General features: G+C 40.4%; 1 protein-coding gene across 25 annotated transcripts in view; it reads left to right on the top strand.

The window, feature by feature from the left end:
* Positions 1-25,324, top strand: part of nrxn3b (neurexin 3b) — a 231,778-nt gene that overhangs the window by 176,631 nt on the left and 29,823 nt on the right. For all 25 annotated transcript variants that reach the window (XR_006247236.1, XR_006247239.1, XR_006247238.1 and 22 more), the window contains one exon: positions 20,698-20,869. Coding sequence is in view for 20 of the 25 variants with exons in the window: in XM_043219675.1 (XP_043075610.1) it covers positions 20,698-20,869 (172 nt within the window). In the remaining 5 variants the exon portion in view is untranslated. The remainder of the gene's footprint in view (positions 1-20,697; positions 20,870-25,324) is intronic.

Genomic DNA, 25,324 nt, shown 5'->3' with positions numbered 1-25,324 from the left:
ACTTCACTGTCTACATGGCATCACTAGGTTTTGTCACTCAGACACTCAACTCTACTTCTCTTTCCATCCTGATTATCTGACGTTTGTATAACATTTTTCTTGCTGGATGAAGAACCGTCACCTTCAACTCAATCTTGCCAAGACAGAACTGTTTGTGGGTCCATCAAACCTATTGCTTCATCACAATTACAAAAATGGTCTGAAACCTTGGAGTTATGATTGGTGATCAGCTGACTTTCTCAGACCACATAGCTAAAACTGCCTGGTTATGCAGATTTGCATTGTTTAATATTAAAAAGATAAGGCTATTTCTTTCGGAACATGCCTCACAACTTCTTGTTTAAACTCATTTTCTGTCCAGGCTAGAGTATTGTAATGCTGTCTTGACAGACCTTCCAGCCAGTTCTTTCAAACCTCAATCCAAAATGTGGCAGCAAAGTTGTCGATTTCAAAAAAATCTAAAGAATTTAGTGGACTTTCAAAATTTATTTTGATTAATCAGACCACATGATTAATCAAATTTCATCACAAGTTGCCTAGAAGCATAAATTACATAAAATGTAACAAAAAAACAACCATGTACATTGCTGATAAAAAAATAGACATAGTTTTTACTTCTAACAAGCACAAATATTATTTATTTATAAAATGTTATGTAATAAAATGTCAAAACATTACTGTTACAATTTTTGACTGTATATGGTAAGGTAACTTACTATTTGCCAGTTAATAGGTTTCTGCTGTAGCATTTTAGTGTTTTTGTAAAAATTTCAAGAGACTTCATAACATACTGATCTTAAGCTAAGCAAAAGCTTTAAAATTTACATAAATAAGAGACGTTTGCCAACTCCTTGAGACCCTGAAAGTACTTTGCAAGTGCGTCATGGGAATTTTAGAACCCACAATCTGACACTCCAAACATCATGTGTAAGTGGTGAGGAGAAATGTGGCCTGCCAATCATATGCTAGAGCTCTGACAGCTGCTGAAATCAATGCAAACACTCAGAATGAACAGAGGAGAGTGTGAGAAAGGAGAGAAAGAAAGGTTGGATCAAGACAGACAAACTGTGGCATTTAATCAGCTGTTTTCTTGTGACTTTGGCCACAGATTTCCACCTTGATGTATATTTCATGGATTAGGATAAAGAAGGAAAGAGAAAAGTCTTATTTTTTTTCACATTTTTCTATCAGGATTCAACATGTTTTTTTTTCTCTGCTTGTTTCTTGTTCATAGTTCAGTGTGAAATGGTATACTGTGACTGTTTGCAGATGTGTATGCATGCGTGTTGTTGTGTGTATGAGAGGGCAAAAGAGTCAAAACAGAGGAGCATAGTGTATGCAGAGATATAAATAAAAAAGATTTAATATTAACTTTTTTTTTGCTCATTTATTTTCTTTCATCCATCCAACAAGTTTAGTGGCTTTTACTAAATCACTAAATCATATTATTTATTAATATTATTTTTTTAAATCAAATCAGCTTTTAAAAACCCTCACAGTTGGGGTTATTTTATGATCTTCAGCTGTGAATACTTTAGACCTCTTTACACACTTTTCACACTCATTGCAGTAGCTTTTATAAACAATTATGTATCTACTAACAAACTGTATATTATATATTAATATTAAATGTATATTGTTAATTGTATCAATATAACAACAAGACATTTATTTAACATTATTTTTTCAGTGAAAAATGGCAACTTCTCTAAAATTAATTCATAATGGAAAGTTAAAGTCAGTATTGGAGTATAAATATATATAGTATTTTATATATATTTGTATTGTGGAATATAGTAATCTGCTAACTAATTCTGTTATATACCACACATTTTGGCAAATGTAGTAGCCTATGTTATTGAATCATTGTCCTGAGACACAACAATTTTCAATATCAAGCAGCAAAACAAACTGTTTTGTACAGCTAAAAATAGCGATAAAATTATGATTCAGATGAGACCCATAAAATGTACAAATGGCCACACCCATTTTTACAACATGAAAAAGGTGGATGGAAAATGTTTAGTGCAAACAGCGCATCATTTTAGATTTTTATGTAAAATATGCAATCAATTCCACTAGTTTTTAAACTAAATTGTAATTAGATTAGAGTAGCTAATAGCTGTCAAAGAGCTTGTTTATGTGATAAACCTCAATGTTGGAAAAATAAATCTTTTGGAAAAAAAGCCATAGTGTCAGTGGGGAGAGATTGACTCCCACTGAATGTGTTCATTTAGGATTAAGCACCTGCTGTCTAGAACAGCAAGAAGTTTCTTTCTTTCCATCAAAATAGTGCTGTGAGATCAAACAAGACTGGGTATCTAAATCACACTACTAGAGAACATCAGAGAAGCTTTTCAAATCAGAAATGAATAGAGAAAGTTCTTACTCATTACTATTTACAATGTTAGGTTTCAAAGTTTTTTTTTTTTAATTGCTGTTTTTTCGTTGTTGTTTTCTCCTCACACAGAGGTATGCAATGGATATTTTACTAAGTAAACCATAAATCACAGAAGACTAGCAGATGTTGTTAATGTAAGTGGTCTTTGAAAAAGGGGGCTTGTATGTATGGTCTTCATCCCTCTTTAGGTAGGTGGTATGTGTAAATATAAAGTAATATACAGGACCCAATGTTTGGAGCCTATGCCAGGACCCAAGGTTTCCTAGCAGAACATTGCCCAGAGCATTACACTGTATCCACCTGCTTACCTTTGTCATATTGGGTGCACGTGTCAAACTCAGCTCCTTGTGGACCACTCTCCTGCATAGTTGATTAACTGTAACACACATGTCTGGAAGTTTTTAGTACTTCTAAAGACTAGTCGAAGATTAGTTGAATCATGTGTATTTAAGGGTATGAGCTGAACTGCTGCCATCTCTTTCAGAGTAAAACAATGCACGCACCTGGTCATCCACCTGATCTTAAAAAAAAACATGATTCAATGATTCAACATGAGGCAATCTTCCTTCTTTGCTTCATGGTTTATCTCTAACTCTCATCTGCCCATTATAGGTATATTTAGTGGTGGACAAGGGTAATCAGATGTTTTTATTCGCATCGTAATTCCCATAATTCAGCAGAGGCAGGGATAAATAGACCATTACATACAGCAAATTTTCTGAAAATTTAAGATAAGATTGTGAAATTGATTATTCTTTATTTTATTTTATTTTTTCTTTTACAACACAGAATTACTTGTTTCTATAGCCTGTTACTATTATGTTCTTTTGGTACCTTGAAGCAGAATTAAGACGATACTTCAGAACTATGTTTGACAAAAGATATTCCTACACTGCATTTAATTTAACTCAGGAAATAAGCAATGTCTTTCAGGGCTTTAATGATGTAAAAAAAAAATGTTGCCACAATGATTTAATGGTTAGTTCTGAAGTATTGCAAAACTATTGTGTCATCTTTTATTCAGCGTTCGTTCTGTACAGTACATTCCTGGAGTTCTCGCATAACTTAGATCTCCTCACTGATTTTGACAGTAAAGTGCAGTGCCAAAAAATAATCTTGACATCTTAGAGAGTCATTCAACTAAATTCCCTGTACAATGCATTCTGTGCTCAGTAGCTGCCACCAGTCACTCCACGTGTTCGCACATACCTGACATATGCACTTGAGAGCTTCTCTCTTCCAACTCACTGAAGTAACTATCAACACAGAGACTTATTAAGGCCCACAGTCCACTCAGAGCTTTCAGTACCTTCATGTCTCCGCAGACCTGTGGAAGAACGTCTCGGTTACGTATGTAACCCTCGTTCCCTGAAGAAGGGAACGGAGACGTCACGTCGGATGACCGACGAATTGGGATCTCGCTTCGAGAGACCAATCTACTTCGAGTGTATCTAAACAAGCCAATTGAAGATTGGCATGCGCTAATCGCATCCAGCTGCCGCTGATCACAGCGCGTGTATAAATAAGCAGCGGGTGCAGCGCATATTCAGGTTTTCGCTGAGGAGCCGAGCTAGTGACCCGGCCCCTTCAGCAGAGGTGCAGCACCGTGGCGACGGATGTGACGCCTCCGCTCCCTTCTTCAGGGAACGAGGGTTACATACGTAACCGAGACGCTCCCTTTCAGTCGGTCACTCCGAGTCACGCCGGATGACCGACGCAATTGGGATCCCTACCAAAACGCCATGGACGCTGCCTCTTCCAGTGACCTGTGGAGCCCACAAGCCCCTCAGTCTATCGGCGTAGGCCGGGCTCAACCACAAGAAGCCAGCTACTTTTGTAACACTACCCATTCGTAAGACTGGAACACTGGGAAACGTCCCACGTTCTAGTGAACAGGACGTGCGGAAGTCCAGCCTTCCCGTAGGAGGTCTCGGAACGAATACGCATATGGACAGTATTTCAGTTTGCATATGGAAAATTGGAGGTGATTGAACCCTCTTAGACGGGCAGAAAGGTCTGCCGGGGAAACACGGGGCTCTAAGGCTATGCCGTGGAAATACACACATAAAGTCCTCTTGGGGTACTTTACATGGCTCCCAGCCCTCACCGGTTCTCACGGATTCATCGAGAGGGCCTGGCGCCGGATGCTCCGCAACATCTGGCTGCCGAGGGGAATGGAGGAGCTCGACAGGGTCTACTGTATGGACGCTCTGGAGCGGTTAACAAGCCGACCCGAAACCGGGCCTCTCAGTGCTTCTACCAGTTTGAGGTGAGAACACAGGAGGATACCGGTTCCACACGTAGGCTATAGAATCTAGCAATCGTGTTGGGGGTCGCCCAGCCCGCAGCTCTACAATCTGTCAGCGAGGTGCCACGAGCCACCGCCCAGGACGATGCAACACTTGCTGAGTGTGCCCGCAACCTGAAGGGGGGGGCAGGGCATACCCTGTGCTTGGTATGCTAGGGTAATGGCGTCCACTATCCAGTGAGCCATCCTCTGCTTGGAGGCGGCACTCCCCTTCTGCCGGCCTCTGTGACAAACGAGCTGGACTGAGGTCCTGAAGCTTTGTGTCCGGTCAACGTAGCATCGGAGTGCTCGGACGGGACAAGCAACGCCAGGGCTGGGTCTGCCTCCTCCAGGGGCAGCGCTTGAAGGTTCACCACCTGGTCTCTGAAGGGGTAGTGGGAACCTTGGGCACGTAGGCCGGGCCGTGGCCTCAGTGGTACCTGGGAATCCGCGAGCCCAAACTGTAGGCACGAATCGTCGACCGAAAAAGCCTGCAGGTCCCCTACCCTCTTGATGGAGGCCAATGCGAGCAGGAGCAATGTCTTCATAGATAAAAGAACTTTAGCACAACTGCTGGCAAGGGTTCAACGGAGCCTACTGCAGTGCTGTCAGCACTACAGACAGGTCCCAAGAGGGTACTGTTGGGAGCCGTGGAGGATTCAACCTCCTGGCTTCCCTCAGGAACCTGATAATCCGGCCATGCTTACCCACAGACCTCCCATCTATGGGGTCATGATTTGCAGCGATTGCAGCCACGTAGACTTTAAGGGTGGAGGGAGACAGCCTTCGCTCCAACCCTTGCTGCAAGAAGATAAGCACGACTGATAGGGCAGTTCCGGGGGTCTTCACCCTGAGAAGAACACCACTCGACGAACAGGCTCTACTTCAAGGCATAGGCCTGTCTCGTGGACGGCACTCTAGCCGAAGAAATGGTGTCGACTACCTCTTGAGGTAGGTCACCTAGAGCCTCCGCATCCCATCCAGGGACCAGACATGGAGTTTCCAGAGGTCTAGACGCGGGTGCCAAGGGGTGCCCCATCTCTGAGTCAGAAGATCCTTCCTCAGAGGGATCGGCCAAGGAGGGGCTGTCGCGAGGAGCACAAGTTCTGGGAACCAAGTCTTCACCAGTAGGGTGCTACTAGCAAGACCTGCTCCTAGTCCTCCCTGACCTTGCACAGTGTCTGTGCAAGAAGGCTCACTGGGGAAATACATACTTGCAAAGGCCCCGCAGCCAGCTGTGTGCCAGTGGGCAATGGGAAGTCTCTGGAGAGGCAAACAGGTCTACCTGAGTGGCTCGGAAACGCTCCCAATCAGCTGAACCGCCCGGGATGGAGTCTCCATTCTCCGGTAGTGCAGCTCATGCGACAGCTCGCCGGCTGCCTGGTTGCACACTCCTGGAATGTGAATGGCGAGAAGCGACCTCAGAACTTCCGACTCCATAGGAGGAGGAGGTGGTGGGCTAGTTGCGACATACGACGGAGCGTAGACCACCTTGTTGGTTGATGTACGCAACGGTCAGTATGTTGTCTGTGCAGACTAGTACATGCTGGCCTCGAAGGCAGTTCTCGAGACTGCCTAGGGCGAGATGTACTGCCAGCAACTTTAGGCAGTTGATGTGCCATTGCAGTTGAGGGCCCGTCCAAACCCCTGACACTGCATGCCCGTTGTACGTGGCCCCTCAGCCGGTGGGTGGAGGCATCCGTGAAACCACAGCATACCTGGAGACCTTCTCCAGGGCACTCCGCCCGAAGGAACGAGAGTCTGACCACGGGTGAAGGTTTGGCGGCAGGCCGGTGTTATTTGAACCCGGTGAGTGCCACTTTGCCACGCCCACCTCGGGACTCGATCGTGCAGCCAATGTTGAAGCGGTCTCATATGGATTAGTCCCAGCGGCATCACTGTGGCCGCGGCTGCCATATGCCCCAGGAGCCTCTGAAAATATTTCAGTGGGACCGCCATCCTGCTCTTGAACATATTGAAGCAGTTCAACACCGAATTGGCACGCTCCTCTGTGAGGTGTGCCATCTGATCGATCGAATCCAGCTCCATCCCAAGAAAAGAGATCCTCTGCGTTGGACAGAGTTTGCTCTTCTCCTGGTTGACCTGAAACCCCAACTGGCTGAGGTGCTGTAGCACCAGATCCCTGTGTTCGCACAACTGAGCCCGGGACTGAGCCAGTCATCCAGTTGGTTGAGAATGCGAACGCCTTACTCTCTCAGTGGAGCAAGGGCTGCTTCCGCGACTTGCATGAAGACGCGTGGCGACAGGGAGAGCCCGAAGGGTAGGACTTGTACTGATATGCTCGACCTTCGAACGCCAACCTCAGGAATGGCCTGTGGCATGGAAGAATCGACACACGAAAGTACGTGTCCTTCAGGTCGATCGCTGCAACCAATCCTGGGGACGGACGCACTGAATAGGCGTTTCTGTGTCAACATCCTGAACGGGAGTGCTCGATTCAGGACTCACAGATCCAAGATTGGTCATAACCCACCGCCTTTCTTGGGCACTATGAAGTATGGGCTGTAAGCCCCGACCTCATATCAGCTGGAGGAAGCGGCTTTATCGTGCCTTCACTAGAAGGACAGCAATCTCCGCCCACAAGACAGGGGCACACGCATTGTTCACTGACATATAGCGGATCCCACTGAACTTGGGGGACGCCGGATGAACTGAATCATATAGCCGAAGTCGAAGGGTTCGCAGGGAGCCACCGGGATAGCCTGGGAAGATTCAACCAGGCATCCAGAGACCGAACTAGCGGCTCGAGCGGAACCACCGACGCAGGCGAGGCGATGGGGCAGCGAGGGGGAGTGCAGGGACCCGGCTCGGGCGCCTCGTGGCCGGGTCCGGCGGGGTCTGAGTGTGTGCAACTCTTACCTGCATCCCCGCAGAAGTGAGGCGGGTAGGCTGTTGGTTCGCCCTCCCAGTCTTCCCACTGCTGCATATTAGCCCAAGGAGAGCGTGAGTGGCGCGGAACTGGCCCGCTCAACTCCTCGCTCTCCTGGGGACCCAGAGACAGAGGAAACCGCCCTTGTCGAGGTTTTAGGTAGTGGCAACATTCTCTGCCCGGCAGAGCAGCTCCTCCATCCCCGGATCTGAGGGCCTCTTGCACCTGCGCTTTCCTCCAGGTTTGGCAGGAGCCTGGACAGGCTGGGTGGCTGCCCTGCTGCCAGCTCCACGGTGCTGCCTAGATGGGGCTGCTGCGCTGACTGCACGGGAGCGGTGGCGGCAGCAGGGGCACCTCGGCGACGAGCTGGCTGAGGTGGGCCGTCGGCGGCTGGGTGAAGGCAGCAGCTGCACGCCGAGGCAGGATGTTTCTTACCTCAGTCTGCTTCTGGGCAGCGGAGAACTGCTGGGCAAAGTTCTCCACTGCGTCGCCGAAAGTGGCCGGTCTGGGACATGGGGGCATTCAAGGAACGTGTCTTGTCTACCTCGCGCATGTCGACCAGACACAGCCACAGATGGCGTTTCTGGACCACCGTGAGTGGCCATCGCGACAACCCAGAGACCGCGTTGTGACCTTCTCGCCGCCGTGGCGCGAGGTCCATCACGATACAGAGTTCTTTCAGAACTTCCAGGTCATGACCACCCCTGTGCAGATCCTTCAGTGCCTTGGCCTGATGAACCTGCAACAACGCCAAAGCGTGTACTGCAGACGCAGCTTGTCCACAGGCCGCACAAGGCACTGCCGTTCAGAGCCGACGAGTACCTGCAGGCCCGGGAGGGGAGCACAGGATCACCGCACTAAGCGGAAACGGCATTGGGACACAGCTGCATCCCAACTGACCGCTCCACTGGGGGCGATCACCGTAACTCCCTGGCTGTGCCACTGTCAAGGGTGGTGAAGGAGGAGGAGCCACTGGGGCAGTTTCTGGCAGTGAAAGGTGCTTTCCACATCCCAGTAAGCTCCTCATGCACTTCCGGGAAGTGGTCCAGACTGCCCCTTTTGCAGCTCCACTGGTTGCAGAGTTTAAGCTTTGTGTCACAACGAAATGGAGCCCACCTGTCTGCAGCCAGAATGAGAACCAAGTCGAGCAAACACAAGCTCCGCCTCCTTTTTCAAGGCGACAGAGCCCGCCCATCACTCCGAGATGACCATCTCCCCGCGAGGAAATGATTCATCCACAACCGCCACCTCAGCGTGCTAAGCCCAGGCACACGAGGCAACGATTGTGACCATCACCTAACACCAGGTAACAACCGCATCCAGAAACACACGGGTGTACGTAGTCTGAAGCAAGACCCACGCTGTCTTCCAAGACGCGTCGAGTTTGCCAGACGTAACGTCGTCTTTAAAAAGACGCACCCCCGCGAATGCTCTTTAGTGCTGCGGCAACAGGGGATAGCCGTTTTGCACACAAACAGGGGGGTAGTGCAGCCTGATTGTGGCAATCCACTCGACGCAGGAAAACGACCTCCGCTGAAACGCCGTACTCCAACACTCGTAGATCGTCTTTGGAGCGGAACAGTCACGCCTTCGGCTCGGCGCGAAAAGCTGAATATGCGCTGCACCCGCTGCTTATTTATACACGCGCTGTGATCAGCGGCAGCTGGATGCGATTAGCGCATGCCAATCTTCAATTGGCTTGTTTAGATACACTCGAAGTAGATTGGTCTCTCGAAGCGAGATCCCAATTCGTCGGTCATCCGACGTGACTCGGAGTGACCGACTGAAAGGGAACTGACTGTAACAGATGCTTTTTTCTCTGCTCAATCAACCTCTGTAGGGCTGCATTTGCCTTGAAGGGGCTTTTGTATATTGTCTAACTGTAGGCTGACATAAGCCCTGTGGATGTTGCCTTTGAGATGCTACAAACAGACGCTATTTCAGGAGGAGGTTAATGTTGATCAGAATAGGTTTGTGTGTGTGCGTGTGCGTGTTTGAAAAGTCCCCATAAACCACAAATGCGTGTGTGTGTGTGTGCACATGTATTTTGTGAGGTGGTTTCTGTATCTCTAAGGGAGACGTGACATATGGTCTGTATCATCTTTGAACAATATCACATTATTTTTCTCAGACAGAAAAGAGGGAAAAATTGTGATTGGTATTTTTTTCTTTCTTCAGTAAAAATATAAAAACATGTTTAAAACGTTACTTTTCATTGAAAAGCTAAATCTTTCAGTGTTGTGTGAGAAATCATTTTACTGAGATGGAAGAATCTTCTACAGAACATAGATTTTTAGAGAAGAGGGAAAAACAATGTTTTTGTCATCTTTATTAATACATTTTTCAAATTATCCATGTAACAATGAGCCCCACACTTTCTTTCTTCTCATAGAAGCTTGAGATCAAGACATCACAACTGTGCATGTGTGATCACTCCTTTTTTCTATTTTTAACTGTGTTAGAAAGGAAAATGATTGCATATTGTCTGAATTACCTCCAGTTATAAAGTATTTCTGTTATAGAAATTTTTGGTTATATTAAAGTCACATACTGTAGAATTGTTGTTACATTGTTGTTGTTTTTAAAAAACAAAGACAAAGACCGCACACTAACACTATAATTTCTCATCAAAATGCTTAATATCATAAAAATAATATAATTTTTTTTTATTGCAGTTTAAGTTTAAATTAAAACGTAACCCTACATTTTAGAATATATTCATACCATTTGGTGTGTACTAATCGTCACATTATTAGTTTGTTCATTCCTTCCAAACCTTTTTGTTAATTTCTAGGTTTTTCTCACCAAAGCACCACACAAAATAGACTGCAACAGTTATTAGAGTGGGTGGTTAAATGATGCTCAAATATACTCTGTGCAAGTATACGAAAAGCAACAGTTTCCAGATAATCTTGCACAGCAGGTTAATAAAATAATAGTTAATGAAATTTAATTAAACTGTTAACTTGTTTAAAGCTGTAACTGAATAATTGTTATTCGTAAGAGCTGTTATTCATTGACATTATTACATGATTTGAATTTGCTGTTTGTTCATGTTAAAAGTGTCTTTATTTTGGGAACTCTGAAGAGAAATATCAATAATCTCTTCAAAAATCATCTGTCACATGCATGTATAATCCAAAAAGTGCTTTTAACTATGCAGGCCTACAGAACAGTTGACAGTCATTTCCATTGGGTCGCTCTTTGATGCTTTCAGATCTTCTGGCTTCACCGTCTTTGGATAGCTAGAGAAATGTGCGTGTTCCTAATATGAAAGTCAAGTTTGCTTTTGAAATGTCCAGTGCACCAAAGAACTAGGCCATTCACAATGATCGTGCCGTAATGCTATTCCAAAAAGAAGACAGGCGACCTAGATTCATCACGCTATTTATCCCAGCATTTTACCTATATTCATTCTTCCACTTCTCTGTTGAATAGATCCTCCTCAATCCGTCTTACAAAGACAACATATGGCTGGCTGGCCACATATCACACCCTGTCTCCTTTGATGCAGATCCAGGGGGCATGGTTTTTTTTTTTGTATTAAAAATTGTTCTAGGCTGTTTCACAGCATGGAGTCCTTCCACATTACAAATAGTGAGCCGTTTACTTTTTTTCCAGATGGTTTCTGTCTGTAACCTTGGATTTTAATCATTGCTTCATTTAGGATTCATTTTCATCTTTAGCCATTGATCATTGCTAAAAACTGGATGAGGATTCATTGATTAGCATGAAACATATTGGCAATGCTCATCAACGCAGCAGGGAGGGTGGCTACACACAGAGCTAGATGAGGTCTTCATATGGTAATGTTCTCTTACTGTGAACTGTTTTTTTTATGTTGGCAGGCTCTAGAGACTCTGATATGAGAAATAAATGTGCATTAGTGTGCTATGACCCGAGACAAAGAGACCATCACAAATCACAGGAGGACTTCTCCATGAAAGATTTTCTCATCTTGTTTAGACAGCAAGGAACCATTTATCTTGCAGACTGGTTTTCACAGCACTTCCACCATTACATTACTGCCCTTTCTTAAGATTTGTTTATTTCGTTGGAGTTTAATACAGATTAGTGCTGGCCAGACAGCTGCCTGTGTCTGCAGTCTTTTGATGCTTTGGCAAGCAAATCTCAGAGTGTTGGGGAGCGTGAAATGGCTCCTTTTGTGCTTCATCAGCATGGCTGACGTCTTAGTAAGACTCCATAGCTGGAAAACATCCTTACAATGCAACGGCAGGTTTCAGGTACCTTCCTGCCAAAGATGAGCCCCATTTTTGGACCGAAATCTTGCTACCTTGCTGAAAAGTCTATTATAAACCATCATGAATTTCCATGCTGGGTCAGGATGCTTTGATGCAGGTCTTTATGGTTTAACTGCAAGATCAGCACTAAACCCACACTAACTAGCATATGTTGCTCTATACTGTAAGGCTGAAAGAACTAAACTGAATGTTATTGTAAACCCTCCAGCTGATAGCTGCAAATGTGCTGTCCATGAGATCTTTGAGCATGAAAAAAAAAATTCCTCATACTACAAAAGGTTAATACTGCTCAGCATATGACTCTAGGTGACATCCTGTCCACAGTGAACGAATAATGAGTTCAATTACCAAATAATATTTAAATAATGATCAGAAATTAATGGAATCTTTAATCTAAATTAGAGGTCACTAATTAAACTGAATAATTCTAATAATAATGGAGTCAGAGATTAATTTGGAAACAACTTAAACTGAAGTAACTCACAGTAAGTTAAAAAATGGCAAGAAAGGACAAAAGTATAAAGTATAAAATAGTTTGAACTCATTCAGTTTTTACTAATTGCCTTACTAATTCATAGGCCTTTCACTTGATCTCTTTACTGCTTTTACATACCACCACTTTTCTTTATTGCCCAGCAGTAGCAAGTTGTTGCTGAAATTCTAGAATCACTCTAGATTTACTCCAATACTTTTGTGACTCATTTTCAGTACGTTTTAGGAGCAGATGATGGTAAATCTGTTTGAGCTTTCTGCCAGAAGAAAACACAAAACCTAGAGAGGTTACCAGTGGTTACCATGGCAACTCAGAGCTTTCTGTCCATCATTTAAACTTACACAGCATTTGTAGCTAGCTATAAGACGGCCGTGGCCACTATTGACCTAAACTTGGCCTGACAATCGTTTCTGTTTCTTTTTTTTTTACAAGAATTGTGTTTTTTTAGAACCATTTCTTTACAACCTCAAAAAACAGACATGTTCTAGGCATGCATCGACTGAATGAGGAAGAGTAGATATACCAGATTGTAGAAATATAATGGTTATTATGGAGGCTATTACATCCTTTTCAAAACTTTGCATGCATATTTTTGGTGTATGTGTCACATTTCTTATGTTTCTCAAAATATATGCACTAAAATATACTGCTATATGAGATCACTAAATACGATATGGCACACAATGCAATTTAATGCACAAATAAATGTGAAAGCTGTGCATATTAGACAACAGGTGTATTAGTATCTGATAAAAACATTTTTTATCACATTTTGTTACATTCTGGCATGTATGCAAGCGCATACATTCTTGCAAATGGAGACTTAAAAGAGACCTTTTTTTCCTGAGTACAGTTCAGGTGTGAACTGTTGCAATTAATTTATTTTGACAATAGAATATATAATATAAAATGAAATGAAGAGAACCAGACTGACTGAGTCTATTAAATTATTAAAAATTGTCAAATGAACTCAGTATCAGTGTTACTTGATCTATTCCACCACCACTTTGATTGCAGTGAAATGTAAACCAATTGTATTCAGTTGTGTTGTAGGCACTAGAACACTCCAGTACTTAGTAAAACATATTTTTATGTTGAATAACATTTCTGTTCAACCCCTGTCTGGCCATTCCTATAAAAATATCCCGGCTAAAGGAAAACAGCTAAATCCCACATTAGATGATCTTCTCATGTCTTGTTTGCTGGTGTTAATGGGGTTTTAAACACCTGTCAGCTATTCAGACTGAAAGACTGAATGAAAATGAGAAATCTATTATACCTACAGTAGGTCTGCTTTGAAAATGCTTTACTGGTCTGTTTCCCCCTCATTAAAAAAAAAAGAAAGAAAGAAAAGGTTGCTGTTGTTTTAGTTTCATTAATTAAATCCCCAATACTCTTTCATGGCACTGTAATAGCCAGCGCATTACTTTTTTAAATTATTATTTATTTATCATTAACCCCATCTGAGCCAGACTTCTTTTTTCAATTTCATAAGGTTTATGCTTAAAACAGTTCAGGAGGTTAAAAAAAACTTTATTGAAGTTAATATTATTTTTTTGTACAGAAGTCTTATTGTATACTTTTTAGCCTTTTTATGTAGCTATGACAGATACCCTTAGAAATAGAAAAAGAAATAGTAAATGTGGAAATTCTCTGACTTCTTGGCATAAGTTTTGTAACATAACAGTTTTCACTTTTTGTTATTCATTATCCTCTAGTCAGCATAAAATATGAAATGGCTTCAGTGCTGTCAGCTTTGAAAGTGACCGGGTTCTTGACATTACAGTGATTGATTTGTATTGAGAGAGACAGAGACAATGACCATGTCAACTGAAACCTTGCTGAAGGTCATGACTGCACCATTTCTGCACCTCTCTTCCCAATAAGAAGCCAAATAATTTAGTCTATTCACACCTAAGTGTGTTACAGGCAGCTCATAAATCATTACTGCATACATGACTTAATCTGTTTGAGAGGGTAATTGAAATTACTGCTACGTCCCTAGCGAATTCAAAGGGCATCGGTGTGTTAGTTGAATTGTAGAGAAGCTATATAATACAGAATTTGGTGTTTACTAATCCTCCATGGAGGTGCTGTTGAAGTTAGTGTAAACTAGTTATGATTTCCATGGACAGAGCTGCAGTTGCCTTTACTTCTGGGAACGTTTTTGGATATAGTTTTGTTGTTGTTGTTGTTCAGTCATCATGAGCTACAAAATGATAGGCTTACAATAAAAAGGGATTACAAACCTCTCTGTAGTACATAATAGCATGAATAGCATAATAGCATAACTGACGTCTTTGGTATATCCTTGCCCAACTTCCTGTTTCACCAAGAAATGTGTTATTACAGAAAAGAAACTAAACTCATCAATGCCTTTCACAGGGTCTTTAAGCAAAGAAGAAAAAGATAAAAGTAATACTCGTTAGCTTTTCAGTGTGCTAAAAATAATAACATTTACAGAAGTCTTCCTGTTTGCATTCAGTAGGAACAACAAGCAATGCGAGATAAATATTTAATAACTCTGACCCAGAGAAAAAAAGATCAAAGTGAAGATTGGGTGTTTGACTTTGAGCGAACAGTGAGTTTAAAGCCGTTACCCTCCACATTCACTCGTCTTTTCCTGTTGCAAAAAGTTAATGCTGGTTGATACTCCTACATATAAAAAATGTTACTTGTTATACCTGTTTCTCCACTCGTTTTAAGTTTAATTTAATGAAGGGCTTAGTATAAATATGTATTGACATTTCTTCTCCTTAGCATGACTCAGACAATATAGTAAGGAGAATTTGCCTTCCTGCACTTTAGATTGCTCCTAAAATGAGCAGTAGAAAGAGTGCACAGAAGACTGAAGTTCCAGGCTGAGGAAGTTAAAGGAAGTGCATAATGTATGGAGAGGAAAGTGTGTCATGTCATTTTCTGATGACAGCAAAAACATAACCTAATTAGGGTATTGCAAGCAGGTATTAAAAAAGACATGTCTGTAAACCTTATTACCATGTCCACTTCAATGTAAGCAGTGTGACATGACTTTAACACCTACAACTTCAAGTCTAATATAGTTTTCTCAAATAAATCTGCAAATTAAAGTTATTTTAAAATGTTAAACTTATTCTTATTTTGTGAGTTATAACATTTTAAAACATATTTATTGTAAATCCTTCAGAGTATATTTATATACAGAAATGGAGAATCATTGTCATGTATGATAGGAATTTTATTCCGAATTTTTATCGAAATCCAGTTTTGGATTACCTCTGCAATGAGACACATTTATATTCATTTTATATGATTTTGCAAAAATGTATCTCTGCTTAAAAATTTTAGATATGTTGCTGTTCCATTGATGCTATATTAATGTTGGAATTAAATTTGCAGGAGGTTATTGATAGGATCATCACTTATTCTGACGATAGGGGTCCTGCAGACTTCCTAATGCTACAAATGTTTCCTGCCGTCCTCCAAATATCACAAAATCACTCTAGTGTTTCATGGCCGACCGGTGGAAGAGGCCTGCAGATCTTTGCCTAGACTCAAGCGAGAAGCCATTAATCTCATTCAATCGATTCATCTTCTGCATTTGTCGTGATACCATTTTGATGAGCTCTAACCTCATGCTAAATTTACCTCTTAGGTCATGTATTGTAGATGGCCTATGTAAATCTATACACAGGGATTAGTTATCTGTTTGATACTGGATGCCCTCATCAAAGATCACGTGGTTGTTACTTTTGATACTTGCAGCCAAAAGTATTTTCATTCATTTAGTAGAAAGGATGCTAAATTTGGAATCATTACATCTCATTCACTAACAATTAAATGGATTTGCATTTGTACAGTAGTTCTTATGAAACATTTACGGTACCACATAAACCACATGATTTTGTTCTTGACATCATTCTAATGTAAATACAATTTAAATATACTAAATGATTTGCCTAAAACAACCCCAAAAGGTTATTATTATTATTTCTGTATTACTGTAAGTCCCATCACTTTTAACATTTAATAGACCTAAACTGTTACAGAACATCTTGCACACAAACTGAGCATATTTTCTGATTGATACTTGATTGATCTTATGTCAGATTGGTCTAGTGGTCAAGTTAAGTCAATTTATATAGCATTTTTAACAATACAGATTGTGTTAATACATTTAACAGTATCAAATAGGAGAATAGAGTGTCGGTAATGTAAAATGACAAGATTAAATGTTCAATTTTCAGTTGTTTGTGTGTGTGTGAGGTGCCTGTGAGATCAAATGTGATAGATTAAATAAAAAAAGAAAAGAAATAAAAAGTTTTACAGAAACGAGTATAGCCTATATTTGTTATTTTTATTAATTTTATTTTTTTCTGTTGACTGTATTATAACCTATTATATATTTTGTGTGGCCCTATTTATTGTTTTCCTTTTATAGACTTAATTTAAAATCTTTGTGGTCTGCTGTTTGCACCGCTATTTACGCATATAAAGCTAAAGCCCTGAATAAAACAAAAAAATATTCAAATCCTAACGATCGACTAATAAGCTTTGGTTGAGGGTCAGGAAAGTAACCTACAAAATCCTGTTACAATTCTCCAGCAAATTAAAAAGCTGCACACAAGTTCAGATAGCTCGAAAGCTTGCATCCACAAGTTGAGACCAGAAGTGAGATTTGTGTTTTTCATAGAAATTACTGTACTCCCATTCTTTCTCGTACATTTGTTTAGTAAATGAGGCCCATTAGAACTGAACAGTTTCAGATTACAGCTTTCTCCACTTTAGTGTTTGATTGGTGTGAATGTTTTTTATTTTGTTTTGTTTGTTTGGTGCACGATTTAGTGTAAATAAAGATCTGCAGGGAAATAGCAATTGAGAAGTATCTAATTATAGCCTTAACATTTGCTGCAGAAATTTGAAGGCTGTTCTTTGCAATACGCTTTGTTTATGCTGATGATGGTGGTTGCATGTGGTTTAGTCCCTTGCCAAGAGATCAAGGTACTGCACTCCTGTCTGCAGGCTTTCTGGGAGAGATTTGATGCCTGTGGCTGACTTTTTGTTGGAGCCATTGATCGGAGGGACAGAATTGGATTGTGTAGCTTATTACTGGTGTCAGCGAACATTACATGTGGGAGAGATAGAGCCCTTCTTCATCGGTGCAGGCCCCTGCTGCAACTCAAATTACTTTTATCACTCTTGGCTACGCTGGTACCACCCACGGCGGAGAAACACCAGACATTATGCTCTCCATCCCAGTGAAATTCTGCAATAACCTTCTAAATGTTTGCCGCCATCTGTGAGACATCAGGTATTATATCAGAAAAAGTGCAACATTCAACAAGCATCAATCTTGTATGCTGTTTCCTTTCTAATGAAAAAAGCAATAAAGTGTGTACTGTCTTACCATAATGCTGCTCAATATCTTGAATATAGGAATTTAAATTTACTATAATAGTGTGTAACAATAGCAAGTCATTATTGCCATCATCATTGTGAATGGTTTTATTTTCTTTACATTACAATTTACCTTTACCCATTCTTTGAAAAGACAATGAAATGTTGGCCAATGCAGTGTAATTGGAAATGTCAGTCATACCAGCCTGGATATGCAAGTGGCGAACCAAGAAGGACTTCAGCTCTGTACTAAAACTTAGTGAGCTGCCTTCTGTTTACTGAGTGAGTGATTTGGAACTAATGCAGCAACTCCATGTGCCACACCATTATTTTACCTTTCAGTATTTCATTTAAACTATTGTGACGGGAGGAGCCAACGACAGACACAGTGGGCGTGGTGTCAGGCCTCGGAGAGGCTTTTTATTAATAAAATAAGGTACAAGATAAAGTGTCCAGGGGAGAAAGTGTCCAAATAAAAGGGGGAACTGGTGTCCTCGTTGTGCTGCAGGGGAAGTGCAGAGACCGGTCTCTCAAGGAGAGGCGTGCTCGGTATTTAACAGCGGCGGTAACGAGGCTTAACTCACTCCAGGTGTGCCTCGTCACACACCGCCAGACCTGACCAATACCACGCCCCTCCTCTCGAACACGCCCACTCCCGTCGGGAGCCTGGTGAAGGGCGGCGAATAAAGGACGGGGTGATGATGACAATAAAGGGGAGGGGCAGCCGACTCGTCACACTATATATAAATTATGCATATATATATATACACAGCCTCTCATTTTTCCTCGTTTTTTTTCTTTATTTTCATGACTACTTACATTGTAGATTCTCACTCATAGACATCAAAACTATGAAGGAACACATTTTCTGTTATGTAGTAAACAAAAAGTGTGAAGTAACTCTAGATGTGTTTCATATTTTAGATTCCTCACAGTAGCCATCCTTTGCCTTTTTTGACAGCGCTGCAAACCCTTGGCTTTCATGATGTAGTCACCTGAAATGGTTTTCACTTCACATATTCATATTATGGCAAGAACCACTCATCTAAGTAAAGAGAAACAACATTACTTTAAGTCTGGAAAATTGCAAAAAAAATGTTAATGTTTCCCCAACTCACATGAGGACCACCAAAGAAAAGGAAGTCTAGTAGTCAACTGTGCTGCTCAGGATAAGTTCATCCAAATTACCAGACTCTGAAATTGCAAGTTAACAGCACCTCAGATTAGCACCCAGATGAAGTTCTAGTAGCAGACATATCTCTACATACCTTTATAGTCAAATAGCTACTAAAAACATTACTAAAGAAAAGCAACAGGCAAAAAAAAAATTGTTTGGGGAGGCTTTGCTTGTGACACTGTTGGGGATTAATTCAAAATTGAAGACACACTGAACCAGCATGGCTACAACAGCATTGTGCTGTTGTAGCCATCACATCCGGTTTGAGTTTATTTGGACCATCATTTTTTTTAAACAGTACAATGACCCCAAACACACCTCCAGGCTGTGTAAGGGTTATTTGGTCAAGGTGAGTGATGGAGCTCTGCGCCAAATGACCTGGCCTCCACAGTCATCTGAACTAACCTAATCAAGATGGTTTGGGATGAGATGGGCCACCCCATCTTATTTTTTGTTTATTGTGTTTTATTCTTTACATGGATCTCACCACATCCTTCTCTGAAATGGATGCAATTTAGTCTACCTTAGAAGCAAGGTATCTAAGTAGGCAGCATGAGTACATTTAAACCATTTGCATCCAGTGTGCATTAATGATGACTTAAAATGCTGTCTCAGTAGTCATCTCTCTAGGTTTTAGAACTGACCATATGTTGTTTGTGGTAGAGAACTGGTAAGCTAGAAAGAGACCTGAAAAGAGTCCTGTCTCACTTGCATTTGTTATCATTTCAACCCTCACAAAGGAAACTGATAACTATTAATCTGATGGTTCTACCTAACCAGCCATTACTTTATGGGAGTTTGCAGATCTTGGTTCCAGAGATGTGCCAGGCAAAGTATAGCTGGAATCAGAAAACATCTGAAAAGTAGTTAGATCAGCTTGCTGTATACTGCACTGCCTTTCTCTAGTGGAGCTCTAATGGAGAGTACAACCAGGGCATATCAATGTAGCATTTTCTAGCTTTTAGTCTTCACAAAATTAATATTCATAATACACCTATCATCAAAAACATTTCATGTACTTTAATTGTCGATTCCAGTAGCTGTGCTCTCACCAGCAAACTTAGGTTACGTTCATTGAAAGTGGAGCACATACAGAGTCTTGGAAAGAGCTCAGGAAACATTAAGGAACAGTGAAAGTTGTGTGTGATGGCAGATTAATATATCGCACACTTCAGTACAGCACATCCATGTATTTATTTACCTTTTCCTTTTGTTTGAAAAATGGCTTCCTCTGTGCCATGCCTTGAGGACAGATAATTACACTTTCAAGAGGCCTGGTGGGGATTAAAACAAATGACATAAGACAAGAAATGCACTCCATCGCGTCTGGCATGCCTTGAAACCTTTTTATGATAGCTATGTGAAGATGAACTTGGAGTGAAATTGGCTTTGCGAATAGTGCTAGCAGATTGTGCTAAAGACAATGGGGCAAGTTTTTTTTGATCTCCATCAGGGAGTTATAAAGAGTCTCCAAACAGGAGCCATATGGGATACATATGTGAAAGGTGGAGGAGCATATGTTTGTGAATTTGCAGTAGGTTGGTACAAAGCGCATTAGTCATTGTTACGTGGATGTCCCACATTTCTGTTGGCAGCTCATTCTTATCAACTGAATATAAAAAATGCAGCATTCTTGGCATACACATAAGTTTATGTGCTCTTATTGGCAGCATAATTGCAGAGGTTTCTAAAAGTGGATCACTTTAACATGCACATTTTATTTAAACCAGCACCTTCATCCTTTTTACACTGAGTTGAATGAGCCATTTGGTTTTGCTCAGCTGAGATTGTTTGTGTTGTTTCTATTCCAGGAAGAAGGAAAGGTGGGCGTAACATTCAATATTGGTACAGTGGACATCAGCGTCAAAGAGCTGACTACAGAAGTCAACGATGGAAAATATCATGTTGTGCGGTTCACAAGGAATGGAGGAAATGCCACCTTACAGGTGGACAACTGGCCAATCAACGAGCATTTTCCATCAGGTAATATATACAGCGTGCTAACTACCCCAGAGTAAAGTTTCTCACACAGAAGTTAGTTTTTAATGTTACTCCCACTGGATATCATATGCTCCCAAGAAAATCAAGGGTTGGAAAGCAAGGAACAACATAATTTCCCTGCCCATGTAATTTATAATCTGCATGTTTCAAAGCATGCAAATTTTTTGAAATGGGAACAGGTGTTCATAATTACAACACTGATCTTCTTTCTGCTGAGGGAATGGCATAGAAGAGAAAGGACACTGCAAAGAAGAAAGCAAATGCCACTTAGTTCTTGATCAACTTGGCTTGTGTTGCTTTCTTAATTGTCCTCTGAAACGTCCATATGTGGGGGTAATCAAGCCTGGGCACCTGGCTTGCGAACAATGGCAGGCCAAGCCGTTGCCTTTGTTCCGACGATTAGCGCCATGACATCTGGCCAGCTGCTTTTGAGAGGCTTTGAAAGGCAGAGGGAAGAGCGGGGCACAGGTTTAAGGCAGTATTGTGGCAGCTACAGCAGCTGTGGGAGAATGAGCCCCGGACCTCTGTGTATCTATGACTCCCAGACTTAGGAAGCCAGCAATGATGGATGAATACAAATGAGTTCATCAAATGCAGCAGAGGTTTGTTATAGAAGCTCAAGCGTTTCCTACACACAGAAATAGGGCGTGCTGAAATACTGCCCTCAAACGCTATCGAAAAAAAACTCTCAAAAACCCTTCACACTCAATTAATTTGGGTTCTGTGTCCTCCACTTTGATGTCTCTGTTGCTTCGGCGCCCTCCATGGGATATCTGGCCCCTGCACTTCTCGTCCAATTAGAGAGCAGCTCTCGTCAGGGTTACTCAAGCTGTATTCAACGGCAGGTCTTTCTAAAGTGAGATAGCCTTAAAATGGCCAACATGCAGGGGACAAGCAGAAGGACATAGGCTAATGCTGTGCTCCCTATTCAGACTGGTTCTGTTATGAACACTGACAAAGAAACAGGGATAGCATGCCATTTTACTTACAGACTATTAACCATCCTCAGAGCTAAATATAACACCTGAAATGTCCTAAATATAAATACATGTAAAATTTTTACATTGAAAAATAAACCTGCTCAGTGATGGTAGGTGTATAATGGTTTCTGTTGAAGCTGTTGCATCACTCAGTCTCAAATTAGTCTCAGACACATGATGTAATGATACAATGATGTAGTCAATGTGAAATATTCATTCAGTAGACATTCCTAGTAGCACAGCAGTATTTTAAATAAGGAGGTATTTTTTACACAGATTGCAGGATATCTGCAGAATTGCTGTGAATCTTGTCTTTACTTTGTATTCGGAATGCAAACCACACATTTGTCCTAACCTTGTTGATATGAGAATGTTCTGTGATGGAAAAAAGAAGATATCCAATGAAATATTAGCAAGATATAGATTGTCGTATTCATCAAACATAAAAACATTTTGAAAGAGCAAAATCTGAACAACTGTTTTTCTTATTCAATCAATTTACATCTGTCAAAATACATCGTCGTTATGCCTTTTTGTTCCTTCCATCCATGACACATCTATTTTTCTAGTTACTTTAGCTGGCTAATGTGCTACAATGCTGTACTGTATGTCTAATTCAGCCTGCATATATTATATAGTTGTCCAGTTTATTCAGATATACATGCCAGAAGAAAAAGAAAATCTATGGTATATTTATAATAAAAAATATTTACGTATGTAAAAAGAATGAAGACCATATTAAATCTATTTTATTCATAAAGGACATTGTTTATTTAAGATCTGCACAGTACCTTACAACAGTGTTATTTGAGTGTTTCCTGTGAGGCTAATATTGAGGCTAATGTGAGCTAGCTAATACTTTCAACTGAAAAAAGAAAATGTTTACTATATAAATCTAAACCTCTAGTTACTTATCAACAGCTGTTTAAAGGGTACCATGAAAATAATCAAGCTGATAGTATATAAAAATCTAATTTGATATGTGATCTTATGGCTGTTTCATAAAAACATTGTATTGTTGTTATTATTATGTATAAGTGGTATTGGTCCGCTTTAAGTAAAGTAACACACACACACACACACACACATATATATATATATATATATATATATATATATATATATATATATATATATATATATATATATATATATATATATTCATTATGCATTCATTACAATGCATAATGTTTATATATATTAGCCTTCATTAAACCTCACATTTTTGCATCAGACAAGTACTCAGTATTTAAAGGCCAATGAATTTGGTCCAAATTTCATTAAAGCTTTGCTTCTGAAGTGATTGAGTCTTTTTTTGTAGAGATCCTTGACTCCCTTCAGCCATTATTTAATTGCGGATTTGGAAATTGTCTTCTTTTTCATTGGCATATATACACTTAAACACTGATAATATGCAGGACATTCATGTTTGTAATTTGACAATTATTGATTTCAGTTCCTGCACCATCTCTTGAGTAATTACAGGCTAGGATTCAGGCTACAACTCATAGACTGAATAGCACTTGAAATGCTTCACATCAGTGATGCTCTGCATTCCTGCCTCACTCAATAAATTGCTATCAGATCCATGCAGCTGTGTTGCCATGGCATGGGATAAGAATTTCGTGAAGAATTTTCGTAGCCATTATCCCTGAGCTTATTCATATGTTCTAAACACGCATGACTTGATAAGCAATTGTTGGGGCACCCTGAATTCTAGTTAATAAGATGATGTTTGATGATATTAAGATATTTAAAAGTGATTTGAACAAACAAGAAATGCACACAAGAGTGACAGCAGAGAAATACAATTTTGACTGAATACACAATACTTTTGAGTTGCTCTTAAAGGTGTCGTATGTAATTTTTTTACTGTTGAAATACTGTTTTTTTTTTTACTTTTTTTACTAAAAATACTGTGTTTGCAGTTTAAAAAAAAGCTAAGTTCACATACTTGTTTCTCTAAAAAAAGAAAGCTATATTTATTCTATTTAATGAGTGTCAAATAATTTGTTCGTTGTTGATTAATTTTATTAAACTTAATGAAGTCAAGATTTATCTTACTGTTCTCAGTAGAGCTGCTTATAGTTGAATTTAACTATTTTCATAATGAAATTTATAATTTTTTTGAAACTGAACTAAACCGACACTGGAGTTAAATAATGACATTATTGTCTTGCTACAGTTGCTTTAGAGCCAAATTTGGATTTGCATATTTTTTTATTGATTAATTGCTTCTGTTTTTTTCTAATACTGAAGCTGCTTTGAAGTGATTTCTATTGTATAAAGCATTCTAAAGATTAATTTGACTTTCTACACATTTTGGTGTTTACAAAAAATCTGATTTTTTGCTCACATCTGACAAAAATTTTAATTTGTAAACATAAAAAAAAATTTCTCATCCGATCTGGGCTACTTTTAAATGTGGATTATAATCTGATACAGATCCGACATCTGAACGAACATATCCCATTTCCTGCAACACTCCTAATGCAAGGTCAACACTTTTGCCTATAAAGATAGCGTTATGCCAGCTGATTTTATTGAGGCAGGAAATTGCACAAAATTCAGGAGCTGGTTTTCAACACCTACCCCATCATTGTATAAATACAATAGCTTTGCTACTAAAGCCCACATTATATTTTTCCCCAATGAGTTTATAATATTGCTTTTGTCATAAACCAACAACTTTCACCATAGGCTACTCACTCGTGCATTCTCTCTCACGTTAATTTATTCAAGTTCATACAATCTTACAGCTCTAATTTTCTGTGATCTGTAGACAAATTAAACAAAGAAAATGACTGAAACAAATGTGACAAAAATTTGATAAATGAAAATAACTGTTATTTTCCGGTCTTTGTCCGATTTGGTGCTGCAAAGCATCCATCCAGCTGTTGTCCATGCTAGGGAATAATAGTGGCCAATTAAATTTAAGTTACTAGTTGTGTCTAAAGGTCGAGCTTCTCATTTGAAAAGTTGGGAACCTTTTCAGAAGGCCATGTTATTAGTAATTCTTTGGCAATAGATTTAAAAAAGAAATGATGCTACAATCAATGAAGTTATAATCAGATTTTTTTTTTTGAATGATCAAAGTGAACATTCCTTAGCTTTTCTGTTTGACCTGCAAACTCATGGACTATGCCTGAAGTTGAATGGGCATCTGTACCCTGTCTGTGATTATAATGGGTTTCATTCACTTATTCCACTTGCTCTGTTGGCATAATGTTTGTACCTGGTACTGTATAGACAGGTGATAGCAACAGGGCAATGGTGTGATAATGTAAAACTATTCATGATCTTTTGCTTTAGGTCATGCTTTGAGTCATGCTCTGCTTTAGAGAACCATGTGGATATTTATGCAGATATATTACCCATGTAAAAAAAGCAATAAATAAAAATACAGTTAAACAGTCTCATGTGTCTCAGGAGAACAGTATTAAGAGAACTTAATTGA

Source organism: Puntigrus tetrazona, chromosome 20 (assembly GCF_018831695.1).
Source record: "Puntigrus tetrazona isolate hp1 chromosome 20, ASM1883169v1, whole genome shotgun sequence".
Taxonomy (NCBI): domain Eukaryota; kingdom Metazoa; phylum Chordata; class Actinopteri; order Cypriniformes; family Cyprinidae; genus Puntigrus; species Puntigrus tetrazona.
Note: the sequence above shows the minus strand (reverse complement) of the source record. Positions and strands in the feature narration are given on the sequence as shown.